Source organism: Triturus cristatus, chromosome 2_1 (assembly GCF_964204655.1).
Source record: "Triturus cristatus chromosome 2_1, aTriCri1.1, whole genome shotgun sequence".
NCBI classification, from domain to species: Eukaryota; Metazoa; Chordata; class Amphibia; order Caudata; family Salamandridae; genus Triturus; species Triturus cristatus.
Window position 1 is genome coordinate 991,894,861 of NC_140581.1, and position 14,145 is coordinate 991,909,005.

The following is a 14,145-nucleotide window of genomic DNA, read 5'->3' on the forward strand; positions in this document are numbered from 1 at the left end:
CAATGCCTATCAATGGCACTGGATGCGGCTAGACCGGCTGTTAGTGTTCAGTCAGATTTTTAAAAAAGCCATAAGTGTGAAATATCACTAATAGTAGATGGGAAGTAGGTTATTAACACATTAAATCCTGTGATGGGATCAAGGAAATTTGAGATGCCCAATATTAAGCAGGTTTAAGGCACTGTGGAGAATTACTCTTCAATATTTATTATGCACTCAGAAGTGAAAAGAACCAGAATACGGTGTTGGATTAAAAAATGAAAAGACAGTAATATTCCAAGGAACTGCATTAGGTTGTAGGCCTTTGTCCGAGTGTGGTGTGATCAGGCATTGGAAGAGAAGAGTGGCAGGAGTCAGGACTTGTCAAAGCACTAGATAGAGGGTGTTGAGCTGATGAGTACGAAAGGCAGTAAGACAGAACTGTAAATAAGATTCTGAATTAGGAGTTAGACTTGAGAGGGCATGGAAATTCTCACAGTGACATATAAAAGGCGACTGAAATTATGGGAAGGATTCTGTGGGGATCCTGAGAAGCACTAATTAGTAGGAAAAAGCAGGTTGTTCTGTTGCAACAGGGATTCTTCTACCACATACAATAAAGAAAACAGTGCTGGATGTCAAATTCACAGTACCTGCAGAAGTGCATGGTATGTTCTGCCCATGAACCCAAGCCAGGACTGTGGCAAGAGGATGGAGCGGTGCCATTCTGATGGCTGGATATTAACCTAGGAGGTACAAAGAATACATTAGTCAATTAAGGATATTCACAGCATGAACATTAACAATCAAACATTCGGAACACTAACAGTGTCTCTTACATATGCTATCTTTTTAAAATTGTAGCTCAAGAATTCAGTAAAGTGATTTTGCTTTGTATTAGAAAGATTTTACCATAAAAGTAAACTTTCTCATTTTGCAATTCAGAAAATAAAGCAGACAATAAAATGTAGTAAAAGAGCATGAGTCACAACAAATAACTATGGATGAAGGTTCATTTTAAGAACAAGAAAAGTTCAGGATGCGCATTATTATTGAGCTTATAAAGCGCCTGGTTACTCCAACGGAGTATACCCCCGCTAGGACATCACAGACCCTGACCACACGCCCTATTCCCCGACCCTCCCGGCCCTAAATTGTGTAACGGCCTCCCTCCAGCCTTCTGGCATCACACTCCAAGGGAATCTTGAAAAAAACAGGTTTTGAGTTTTTTACGAAACATCGTTCCCCCTTGACAGATCCTCAATTTCATGGGTAGATTATTCCAGGTCTTCGCCGCAAGAAAACCAAAGGAAACTACCTCCTGACTGGACCTTGCGCACCTTTGGCACTACCAGTTTAGCAGTGCCCCTAGATCTCAAATTCCACGTAGGTCTATAAGCAGTGAGTAGCGGACGCAAGTATCTTGGCCCTTTCCCATTGAGTATCCTGTGGCAAAAGCACAGGGCCTTAAAAGTAATTCTTGCTTGTACCGGGAGCCAGTGAAGGCCCCTCAGAGCTGTCCCCACCGACGCCCGCCTAGGGATATTCAGTATCACCCGGGCAGCTGCATTTGGACCTTATGCAAAATGTTTAGATTACGTTTAGTAACTCCTAAATAGAGGACGTTACAGTAGTCCATACAGGACGTGACAAGGGCCTGCACAATGGTCCTTTTGGCATCTAATGGAAGCATATCCAATATTTTGCGCAGCATTTTTAAAATGCCAAAACATGTTCCAGCCACAGCTGATAGCTGCTCAGCAAAAGATAGGGAGTTGTCAAACCAGACTCCCAGATTTTAAACCTTTACTTTGGGAGTCGGTGTTGGTCCCAATTCCGCCACCACAAGTGTGACCACATGGAGGGTTGTTTGAAGTAAGCTAGCGCCATATTTGACTGGTTCAACATTGATGGGAGGAGACTTTAATTTCATTGCGGATATGGAGATGGACAGGTCCCACCCCCGCTTCCGGATGCCCGATCCATAGACTCTCTAAGGCTAGACGAGGGTGGCAGAATGATTGGGGATTAGTGGACACCTGGCGGGAGCATCATTTGGAGGAGCGAGATTATTCTTACTACTCCAGCATCCATGATTTGCACGTGCGGCTGGACTCGGTATTATGCACGCCGGCTGTGCATGCCAAAGTCGGTAATAGTGAATACCTAGCTTGGACAGTACCGGACCATAATCCGTTGCTAGTGCAGATTGGATGAGTCCAGGAGAGGGCAGTGATACCGACCTGGCGATTGAGACCAGAGGCCTTAGATGACTCGGCCTTTTGCGCAGATCTTGGAACGGGTATAACCCAATATTTTGCCGAGAATGAGGGCACGGCGACGTCGCTGATGGTTGAGTGGGACGCCTTTAAGACGGCAGTCAGGGGATTATGTATTGCCAAGACGGTGGGAGTGCAAAAAATGCTATTGAACGATATAGAGGCGGCAGAGCATAGGTTGCGCAAAGCTGAGAGGGCTCGTCCTGAAGATAAGAGCATACACAGGGAGGTTATGGAGGCTAGAGAAGCAGTGTCGGCTCAGGTGGAAAGGCTACGCTCCTTTGACTTTAAGTTGTATCAGGCAAAGGTGCATGCAGAGGGAGATAAATCAGGCACGCTGTTCGCGTGGTTAGCTAATCCGCATGTCCGGGGCACACCTATATTGGGATTAACGGCACCGACAGGGAATTTGGTGTATACGCAGCAAGGGATAAATGGTCTGTTTTTAGATTATTATGCTGCACTTTACCATAGCCAACTACGATAGGATGGGGACGCCATAGGGGAGTTCCTCTCTGAATTAATATTGCCTAGGTTGGAGCAAGAACAAGAAGATATGTTAGGGCAGGTGATCACGCTCGGTGAAATCAGGGGTGTGATTAAGAACATGGCGCGTAACAAAACGCCAGTAGTAGATGGTCTGCCCATAGAATTTTACTCTACGTAGGCCGACTGCTTAGTGCCACGGTTACTAGCGATGTATCAGCCAGAATGGAAGGAAGGGAGGCTACCGGCGACCACTCGTGAAGCTATTATCATTCCATTACTGAAACCTGGGAGAGACTCGACCGACTTGTCAGCATACCGTCCATAATCAATGTTGACCACTGATTACAAAACACTGAGCAGAATTCTTGCAACCAGGCTCCTCCCGTGCATGACGCAGCTGGTCCACTCGGACCAAGCGGGCTTCATTCCTACGGGAAACACGGCAGTAAATGTGAGACGACTGCTCCGTATCTTGGAGGGGAATCGCAGCTCGACTACTGTGGCAGCGGTCCTCTCAGTAGATATTGAAAAGGCTTTTGATAGCTTAGAGTGGCCGTTTTTATTTCAGGTTATGAGAACGATGGGCCTAGGAGAGGGTTTTATCAAGTGGACCCGGATCCTTTATCACACGGCGACAGCCCGGGTGCGGACGGGGGCGATGGTATCACTGCCATGTTCTGTGGAGTGGGGAACGAGGCAGGGGTGTTCTTTGTCTCCGCTGCGGTTCGCACTAGCGATTGAGCCACTGGCGGTGCGCGCCAGAATGGGGAACTATTATATTGGCCTAGATCTGAGAGGAGACATGCAGTACATCTCACTCAATGCAGATGATTTACTCATGTATCTGGCTAACACCGCAGAATCCTTGATAGGGGCAACGACGCTGCTGCACGGGTTTGGCGAGGCGTCAGGGCTTCAGGTGAATTGAGCGAAAACCTGCCTGTTCCCTGTGAGACAGATGGCGGAGAACCCTCGGCAAGTGGGAGGTATACGATGGGAATCACGCTGTTTACCTTATCTGGGGACCCACATAAACCATAAGCAAGAGGATTTGCTGGAGGGTAATATAAATAGAGCACTTAGAGGGATTAAAGGGAGTATAGCACTTTGGAGCACGTTACCACTCTCGGTGGCGGGCCGGGTGGCATTGTTGAAGATGGTGGTGTTGCCTCGGTTGTTATACTACTTCAGGACGCTAACGATATGGATACCAAGCTCGTTATTCAAAAGGCTCAGATCCTTAGTGGGGGAGTTTATATGGGGGAATGGCAGGCGTCGAGTGGCCTTGACCACGATGATGCGACCCAGAGCGGAGGGAGGATGGGCGGTCCCGGATTTTGAGCAATACGACTTGGCAGCTCAGCTGCAGTGGTTTACCCAGGCAGTGGCAAGGGAATTCAGGGGCCCGGATGGACCGAAAGGTCGATGGATACCACGTCATGTCTTATTGTTTGTTATCCCTGGTCAGCGATTGCGGCTTGACACGTTAACGCATGAAGAGCTGACGCTGAGATTATGCTGGAACCGTAGTCAAAAGAGGAGTGGGGTTCTACGGACATACGCATCGGAGATCCCTCTGGACATGTGCACAGTACTTCCGCATGGGGAAGATTGGTCTACATTAGCTGCATGGGAAGACCAGGGAGTGCAAATGGTAGGGGATCTGTATGAAGAGGGCGTTCTTTTGCCTTATCAGACATTGCAAGACCGATAAGGCCTACCCAGGGGTGCTTTCCTGCTGCATTCCGCCCTCACAGTGGCAATCCAACGTAGGTGGGGGGGAGGGCTAACCGAGCCACAGACATCTCTAACGTGCCAGTATATAGTGATGGCGGCAGGGACCTTCAAGGCCATAACGTGCTTATGGGGGAGGAAGAGACGCAGCCGCTGAGTCAATTGCAAGGTAAGTGGGAAGCAGATCTGGGTAAAGAAATCCCTGACACGACGTGGTCGAGAATAGTAGAGTGGGCGTGGAAGAGTAAAATGTAAATGTAAATTTGATACTTGTATAGCGCACTACTCACCCGCAAGGGTCTCAAGGCGCTTGTACGAATACCGCTGTGGAACCCATCCTGGCTTTCCCTGTGAGGCGTCCACTCCTGGGCACCCCCAAGGTGGAGGCCAGGCATCCTTAGCGTTGTGGGGGCCGTTGTGGAGATTAAGCAAGCTATTGCCCAGAGTTGCAGAGTGGGACTCCATGATTGGAATAGGCACTGAGGCGAGAATTATCAGGTCTGTGGAATTTTTGAGCCCAAGACCCGCCGAGGCAGGGAATTGAACCCTGGTCCCAGGCTAGACCTCTGCATCAGGGTCTGCCGCTCTAATCATTGGGCCACACTTCTCCAAGAGTACGCGCAATGCCAGGTTTCAGCTCATTAATTTCTCTATATTGCACAGGGCGTACTTAACCCCGGCGCAAATTAATAAATATTTTAATGTAGAAACAGCCAGATGTCCACGGTGCAACTCAGAAGAAGCAGAATTTATTCACATGATGTGGAGTTGCCCGCAATTAGGAACATATTGGGAGGAAGTGGTTGAGATCTTATGTGGAGTGACGGACAGGCAGATAGATCCAAACATGGGAAGATGCGTGCTACACCGGTTTCCTCATACGAACAAGACAAAATTCACGAACAAGGGGGGGCGTGGCATTGCTGGCTATGCGGTACGACGCGCGCTCGGAGTGCTCCGGCGGGCCGCTGATTACTAAGGCTATTCTGGCGGAGCTGGGGGCCCATTAATACCGCCTCTGGGTGTGTCCTGGTGGCGGACGGCTGGGGGCACCTTTGACGAAGCAGAAGACCTTGCGGGAGTGGCGATACCAGCAGTGAGGCTCCGGTAATTTGATCGGCGATCGGAGCGCCCGCCAATTTGCGACGTCTGAAGCGGGGGTTCCGTGGGCTGCGATTGTGGCTGTCTCTGATCGCTCCGGGACCTCCGGCGGCTCCGCGACTTGAAGGGTGACGACGAGGCAGCGGAGACGCCCTTGGAGGTCTGGAGGGTGAGCCAGCCCGGAGCGGGTGCACAGTCGGTGCCTCTGTGGAGGAGCATGAGCTGCCATTTTGTCTGCTAGGCCGGGGGCGCGTCTGCCAGCTTGGCGTCCCGCCGATTGCTGTCTCAGGTCCGGTGGGGCCTCCGGGCAGACTGGAGAGAGGCGGCGGTGCTTGAGCCTGGCTGGAGGGAGACGGCGACGATTGTACCAGCCCAGGTGTGTTTTGGGCCTTCAGGGACCAGCTCCGGTGGAGGCCGCCATTTTACCTGCGTCTTGCCTGTGGAGACAGTGAGTAGCTGGGGCCCAGTGGGCAGTGCAGCATAGAAGTAATGTGGCGGGGCTTGTGAAGGTCCCGGGAGTGAGCACTCGCAGAGCCTGGTGCAGCGCTACCGTCTTTTACACCGCCGGACCCAGTGCCTTGAACCTCCCCGACCCTTCTGGAGCTGGCGCGGGCTGGGGAGTAGACCCGGGAGTCTGCTGGAGGTGGGCTGATGCAGAGAGGGTGCCTTTCCTGAGTGATCTGCTGCTGGTCATCGATAGCGCAACCTCGTGGCGCGAGAGGGAGTGTGGAAGGTGGGGTCCCTCTCTGCTGGTGCGCTCCTGTGTACCCCCCTTCTGGCAACCTGCACCTCATAGCCCTGTGGGGCCCTCTCTGTTTGCGCCTGGTCTGGAGCGGAACTGGCACGCTGCGGACTAGGTTGAGACGGGCGGCTCTTGGGGAGCCCTGCTGCTTACCAGTCTTCCCGCTGACCTCCTGCTGCCTGTCTCTGCGGTGCGACGCCAGGCAGTTTAGCTGCTGATGCTAACCCGATTGCTGTGGCCTTAACCGCGCTGTTTGTAAAACCCTGGGCCCCTCCCGTCTTGCTGGTGGGCCACAAGAGGAGCTGCCGCACCACACACATAGCGGCAATTTTGTGACGAGGTGACGGACCTTGCGCGCCCGTGGGCTCCCCTGGGTGCTTCTCGTGAGACGCGCCTGAGACATTGTACTGCGTCTGGGGGGCCTGACCGCACCCTACAGTGGGAATGATGTGATCGGTGAGGGGGTGCTGCAGGATAGCCGGGGGATGCTGAGCATGCGTGCGGATGGGAGCTGTGGCCCTGTCGCGACAACCTGAGTGTTGGGATCTCGTACCCTGAGTTGCCTGGTTCGCCTGGGCCCACGGTGGGGCCGGTTGCCTTGGAGGGGCCCTGTGGAGGGGAGTGGTGCTCCCATTGAGACCAGGCGCTGCGGGTGGTCTCCTTATACCCTCACAGTTTAGAAGCCAACGGACTGCCTACAGTCTCAGAATGACACGTACTAACAGAGGCAAAGACGCTCCAGGGCCGACACCCAAGGACAATTCGGTGGGGGCAAGGTGGGCGTTTCTGCACCTGCTGAGGGGCCCCGCAGGCAGGGGGGACTGACCGCCGGTGACACAGGCTTTTATGCTTTTATGGCTTCCTTTATGTCAGAATTGAAGACCGAGATTGGCTCCCTGCGGACCGAAGTGCACTCCTGTGTTTGGGAACTCCGGAGAGAAGTTACGGAGTTGGGTGAGCGAGTAGATGGGCTGAAGAAGACGGTTGATGCCCGTACAGAAGACCAGGAGCAGGTTTGGCAGTGCTTAGCTGTCTTGGAAGACCAACACATAGAATTACAACTAAAGCAGGAGGACCTGGAAAATAGAAGCCGCCGGAATAACCTCTGCATTCGGGGGGTTCCTCTTGGAGCGGAAGGGACAGACATTATGACCTATGTGGCGCGGCTACTAGACGAGGTGTGGGGAGATAATGACGCCTCCCCACCGGCTTTGGATCACGTTCACCGCCGCGTCTCCGGGCCTCCTTCCAGATATTTTAACCAGGGTCCACTTTTTTACTGAAAAGGAAGCTATACTTCGGTCAGCGCGAGCCAAGCCACATCTTACATACGAGGGGCACAAAATCCAGATTTTCCAGGACCTGGCACCCACTACCCTGCGCCGCCGCCGTGACTTTAAACCCGTGATGGACAAATTGCGGAATATGAACATCCCCTATCAGTGGGGCCACCCATTTGCTCTCATTTTTACATGGGAGTCCAAGCGCAGGGTGATTAGATCCTACAGCGATGCGGCTCAACTGCTCTGACTTTCTTCCTCGCGGCCTACCAGCCCCACCCGCCCTTCGCCTTCTACGCGGGTGCCTGCCAAGCCGACCTGGTCGACCGTGCACCGGCGCAGACGCTCACCGCCCTTCACTGAACAAGCGACCTTGCAGGCCAAATAGGACATTATAGAGCACATACGGTCCTTGGAAGGGGACAAACCTGAGTCGGAGCCGGACTCTCCACCTCCCTGACTCATGGCTCATATATCCCCCAGCTCCTCTTCCGCAATGTAGCTAATGCCGGAGCACACTGCCGGAAAGACCTAGAGAGCAGCGGATGACACGCCCCCCTTTGTTCCTGAGAGAGTGACGTCTCTGGGCTTATCCGAACCTTAGGGTGTAGGCCAGCCCGCAACTGGAACAGGAAAAATGTGGCCCGGTTGGCCGGAGTTGGTTGTACATCTTTATATTCTCTGTTTTCCCACTTGTCTGCGCTTTCTCTCTTCCTCTTTTCTGCTCACTAGGTATGGCGGTCGGGCGACCCCAAGGCTGCGATGCACGCTTGTTGCCATGGACTGCACACTCCAGTATCTCCTTCACATCTCCCTGATACCCTTGATGGGGTGGCATGATCGACTCGCTTGGGAACCGTTATACCCATGGCTCTTCCCGGTTCCTTAAAGGTACTCACCCTTAATGTCAAGGGGCTGAACTCTCCCAATAAGCGGCAGCAGGTGTGGCGTTACATACGGCAACATAATCCAGACATTCTTTTTTTGCAAGAGACCTACCTACTGCGGGTCGATACCCCCCGCATGGCGCACCCAAGTTACCCCCTCCAATTCTGGGCCACAGCAACGACTAAAACGGCTGGAGTGGCTATTCTATGCAGATCTGGTATCAGGCAGGGGGACCTCAAAGTCTTTCGCAGTCCAGATGGACGCTTCATCAGGGCGGGGGTGAGAGTGGGGAGACGCTCACTCACATTGTGCAATGTATACGCACCAAACCAGATGCAGGACTCCTATCTCCGCACACTTCTACGGGAACATGTGTCATGTGACGATTCCTCTCTAATTTTGGAGGGAGACTTTAACCTGGTGTGGGTCTCTGCGATGGACCATAGTGAAGCATCCTCCAACGGGACGGGGGCCATGTCCTCGGCACTCCGGAAATAGATAGCAGACCTTGGCTTGCTAGACGTATGGCGATATTACTCTCTGGAGGTGTGGGACTACTCGTACTACTCTCATGTTCACCGTTCGTCCTCGCGTATAGATTATCTTTTTATTTCGCACGACATCATGAAGGACACGTTGGGGGCATCTATATCTGATATATCGCTATCTGACCATACCCACGTGGAACTTCTCATACAACAGTCGGACGCTTGCTCTGCCCGCCTTCCGCGATGGCGCTTGCAGCTGCATGTCTTACGCGACCCGACTGCTGTGGAGAGCATACGGACCGCTATTGCCTCTTATTTCGTGACCAATGCCATCCCTGAGACCCCTTTTTCTGTGGTGTGGGATGCCTTTAAGGCTACAATTCGCCGCCACATGCCCTCTTTGTCGATCGCGCGGGCACGGGAAGCCCGCCGTCTGCAGGAGAGCCTTGCCAAAGACATTAAGACGCTGGAGAAACAAGACCAGGGTCATTCCTCGTTCGCAGGTAGGAGGCTGCTTGCGAACCTTCAGGGCCAGCTCCACGCCCTGCGCACAAACAAAGCTGAACGATCCCTGCTAGCCTTAAAACAAAGATATTTTGACGGGGGGGACAAGGTGGGTAGATTATTGGCGAAGCGCTTGAGGGCACGCACAGCGAAGGCTCATATAGCAAATATCCGAATAGTGGATGGAGGCTGGGACATCACGGAACAAGCTAAATGTGAGGCCTTTAGGACTTATTACACTGCCCTTTATGCGGCGGACCCGCCTTCCGCAGATCATATTGATGATATTTTGAACCAATGCCCCTGGACTCCAATTCACCCACACCATGCCAAACAATTGGAAGATGCCCTTACGGCGGAGGATTGATGGCAGCGCTGAAGGATCTTCCTCTAGGGAAGACACCAGGACAAGATGGCCTGCCACTGGTATTCTACTGTATGTTCCTCCCCCTACTCCAGCCGCATCTCTTGCGCCTCTACAATTCCTTCTCGGACTTTGAAGGGCGACGCCCTCCATGGGTATGGCTGAAATAGCTCTCATACCCAAGCCGGGAAAGGATCTCGCGATGTGTGCCTCGTATCGTCCCATTGCTTTGCTGAACACGGACCTCAAAATCTACACCAAAATGCACGCCAGACGCGTAGACCCCCACATGCCTGGCCTAGTTGAGCCAGATCAAGTGGGCTTTATTTGTAATAGGCTGGGGGCGGACAATGTGCGTAGAATCGCACACCTGGTGGGGAAAGCACAGCACTGGAATATACCAGCCTGCCTTCTCTCGCTTTACGTGGGAAATCGTTCGATCAGGTAGATTGGGGCTTTCTTCGCGCGGTGCTGCAAAAGATTGGGCTAGGCCGGAACATGATATCCATGATCATGGCCCCATATCTATCCCCACAAGCTCGGGTTCGGGTTAATGGACAACTTACAGAACCGTTCTCCATACACAGGGGTACTCGACAGGGGTGCCCCTTGCCACGCCTGTTTGCCCTGGTGGTAGAGCCCTTAGCAGAAATGATCAGACAGAATGCGGACATACATGGCATTTCTCTTGGAGGCAGGCAGAACAAGGTGGCGCTCTTCGCGGATGATCTTATTCTCACCCTCTCTCGTCCACACACCTCTCTTCTGGCACTTCACAATCTGCTACAGTCCTTTGAGCAGGCTTCCAGCCTTAAAATTAACCATGGGAAATCCTGGGCTTTGAATCTTACGATCCCGAAGGAAGAGATATCAGTGTTGAAAACACTTGCCCCTTATCAATGGGCCACGGAATCCATCAGGTACTTGGGACTCCAATTGACCCCCTCCTTGGGCTCGTGGACACAGGTTAATTGGTGGGAATGCAAGAGAACCGTCTTGGAGGATCTGCGGGGTTGGAAATCCTTAACTCTCTCCTGGTTGGGCAGGCTTAACGCTGTGAAAATGTCGGTACTCCCTAAAATCTTATATTTATTTCAATGTCTTCCCACCCCTATCCCGCAACACCAAATACAAGGTCTGCAGCGGGACCTCACCCGCTTTATCTGGGGCGGGCGTAGGCCACGATTTTCTCAGAAGACCCTCATGTCGCCGCGAGACAGAGGGGAGCTAGCATGCCCTAATCTTTTCAACTATTATTGGGCATCGCATCTCCGCTTCGTCTCGGAGTGGATAGCTGTTGAAAGTGAAAAGATCTGGTTCCATATGGACAGGACAGTAACTGGACGCTCCATCTGGGACCTTGCGTGGCACCACCGTACAGCGCGCTCACGCAGTGCCTATATTGCGGTACCTACAAAAACGGTTCTAGACATATGGGATAAAGTAGCAGTGCGTAAGGGGTTAACAACCTTCCCTTCCCCTCATACCCCTATTGCTGGTAACCCACTATTCCCTCCGGCCCTCCATTCGTATACGTTCGCCAACTGGCTACAGGGGGGTTGCAGAGTGATCGGAGACCTGTACAGGGGAGGAATGCTTAAGACATTTGCACAGTGCAGGGAGGACTTTTGCCTTCCGCTGAGCGCGAGACTACAATATGCCCAGTTGCGGCATTGGGTGTCTTCACTTGAGATACAACAGGCTGCTGTTCGGCCATTCACCCCCTTTGAGCGACTTGTCCGATCCTTCGATGAGTCGAAAGGCCTTATTTCTCGGACATACCAGATCTTACAGCATCCCCTAATACTAAATGCACACTTGTATCAGCGTCAATGGCAAGCAGCGTCAACCACGGAAATCACGCCGTCACAGTGGAGTCGCCTTTGGCGGGATATTCCATTTGGTCTATCGCAGCATTCCTCAAAGGGAGAATGCCTATAAAATTATGATGCAATGGTATTATACGCCTATCCGATTGCACAAAATGTTCCACGCCGTGTCCCCACTGTGCTGGAGATGTTTGAATGCTTCTGGGGATTTCATTCACATTTCGTGGGATTGCCCGCTCTTAACCTTGCTCTGGAAGGAAGTCCTTAGTCATATTAAGGAAGTGTTGGGCTTCCCCCTGCCTGAGTCTGCAACCACGATCCTTTTGGGCCTTAAACCAACCAACTTAAAGGCACTTACCCGCAGCGACTGGACTATAGCCCTACATATGCTAGGGGCGGCTAAACAACTTATAGCGCTGTACTGGAAAAAAACGGAACCTCCCCCAATCACTGCATGGTTCACGCGCTTATGGCATATCATTACCATGGAGCTTCTTACAGCGGGGCTGCAATCGCGCAACACCCGATACACTGCAGTTTGGCAACCCTTAGTCCAATATCTCTGCAAAGTAGAACATGCGCGTTATCTGCCCTCCAAACTCAGAGCGCTACGAATGTTTGAAGATGCCATACTTCCGTCTGACCCCAATAGACTGCTTGCGTAACTATGCCAGACCTGAAAGACGTCCCCTGTGACAGGCCTCAAAATATGCGCGCTTAACACCATGCACTTTTATGCGCGTGTACCCGCCCGCCTGCCTAGTTGATTTTATTGTTGCCTACTTCCCTTCCCTCTCTTCTTTCCCTCTTTTCTGATCTTTTACTATTCCTTTATTACTATCCACTTTAGATGGGCCTTAGGCCCTTGTTTTCTTTGTTCTTGTTGTTGTACTAAAAAGGTCCCAAGACTTCGCACACCACCCTATTATTGCTCTATATACAATGTCACGCGGCCGGCCCAGCAAGGGTTGTAGGCGACATGCTGTGTTTATGATTGTCACTTCATGCCTCTGCAGATGCTCGGGGAGTCTTGGGTGAAACGCGGCCGGCCCTAAAGGGGTTGTAGGCTTAACGCTGTGTCATTTTGGACCTCTGTCCAGGAGACATCGTAGCGGGATTAGCAAAGACGTCGACTCGGTTGGCTAACCCAGCGAGAGAGCGAGCTATATGCCCGTGACCAACTTACATACTGAATGACTTTAGCAGGATGGTAATGTCAAACACACCGGTGGAGAGGGTTGGAAGGGTCAAAGGGGTGGGAATGTTTCGCGATTAGATGGGAGCCTTGATCGAACGAGCTGGCGGCATATGGATTCGCAGAGGGAGCATACCTGACTATAGTTATAAATTGGACAATGCGTATCATAAGGAGATATGTATGCGGGGAAGATGGGGGACAAAGGAATTGAGTTCTATCTGTATGACAAGCCAAAGAAATGCGACATTAAGAAATAAGGAAGTCAATGTACTGTTATGTGACTAATGTAAGTTGTTTGTTGGGTGAAAATCAATAAAACATATTTAAAAAGAAAAAAAAAATGGAGGGTTGTTTGCCCACTACCATCACCTCCGTTTTCCTGAGTTTAATTGCAAGCAACTAAGCTTCATCCAGTTCGCAAGATCACTCAGGCAAGCCTTAAAATTAAGTGCAGCCCCTACCTCCTTCTGCTCCAGTGTGACAATCAAGTGAGTGTCATCAGCATATGACACCAGTTTTACCCTGTGTTCCAGCACAATATCTGCCAAAGGGCGCATATAAACATTAAATAAAGTTGGGCTCAGGGCCAAGCCCTGTGGTACCCCTTGAGACAAAGGGCATACTGGTAGCGAAGAAGACTCTTGAATGTCTGCTGCGCGCCCGCTTTTGCATGGATTTAAATAGTGTGTGCGCTGGGAGCACTAGACCGCTCCACCAGTATAGCACACTCTGTGGCAGGAAGTAATGCGGCCGGAAGTGAGGCCGGGGCTACGAGGGTACAGCGCAGCGCCCACCGCACAAACGGCACCAGCCGCGCCAGACCAGAGCGAGAGTAACCCTCGGGCCGGAGTAATTAGCCAAAAGCAAGCACAGTAAGTTGCCCCCCACCAAGCCCACATCCCCCACTGCCGTAAAACACTTAACAAGCATTGGCATAGCCAATAGGTCTCGCCTTTGGGTAACATAAGCACTCTTTTAAAAGTGGTCTGGAGAAGAAGCGTGTAATTGAGTAACAAACTCCGTATTGATCTGCGCCATGGTGGGGGTGAGTACCTTCCTGCCACCGCCCTGCGGAGAAGGGGCTAAGATCGCCGCCGTCATGGTCTCTGTTCCAAGCAGCACCCGGCAAGCATGAACTCAGACGCCCTGGATTGTGTACCTGCCACGCGCCGGGACTGCCCAAGCCGATGCAGCTTCACTCTCCCGAGCAGCAGCCCCTGCACAGGGGCCGAGAATAAGCCATGTAGCAGCTGGGAGCTGGAAAAAGAAC

The 14,145-nt window shown here is 52.0% G+C and overlaps 1 protein-coding gene across 2 annotated transcripts in view; it reads right to left on the reverse strand.

Annotated features, from left to right (window-relative positions):
* The window catches only part of FOCAD (focadhesin), a 1,730,079-nt gene that overhangs the window by 1,020,155 nt on the left and 695,779 nt on the right, over positions 1–14,145 (reverse strand). For both annotated transcript variants that reach the window (XM_085634390.1, XM_085634400.1), the window contains exon 24: positions 633–725. In XM_085634390.1, the coding sequence (XP_085490516.1) occupies positions 633–725 (93 nt within the window). The remainder of the gene's footprint in view (positions 1–632; positions 726–14,145) is intronic.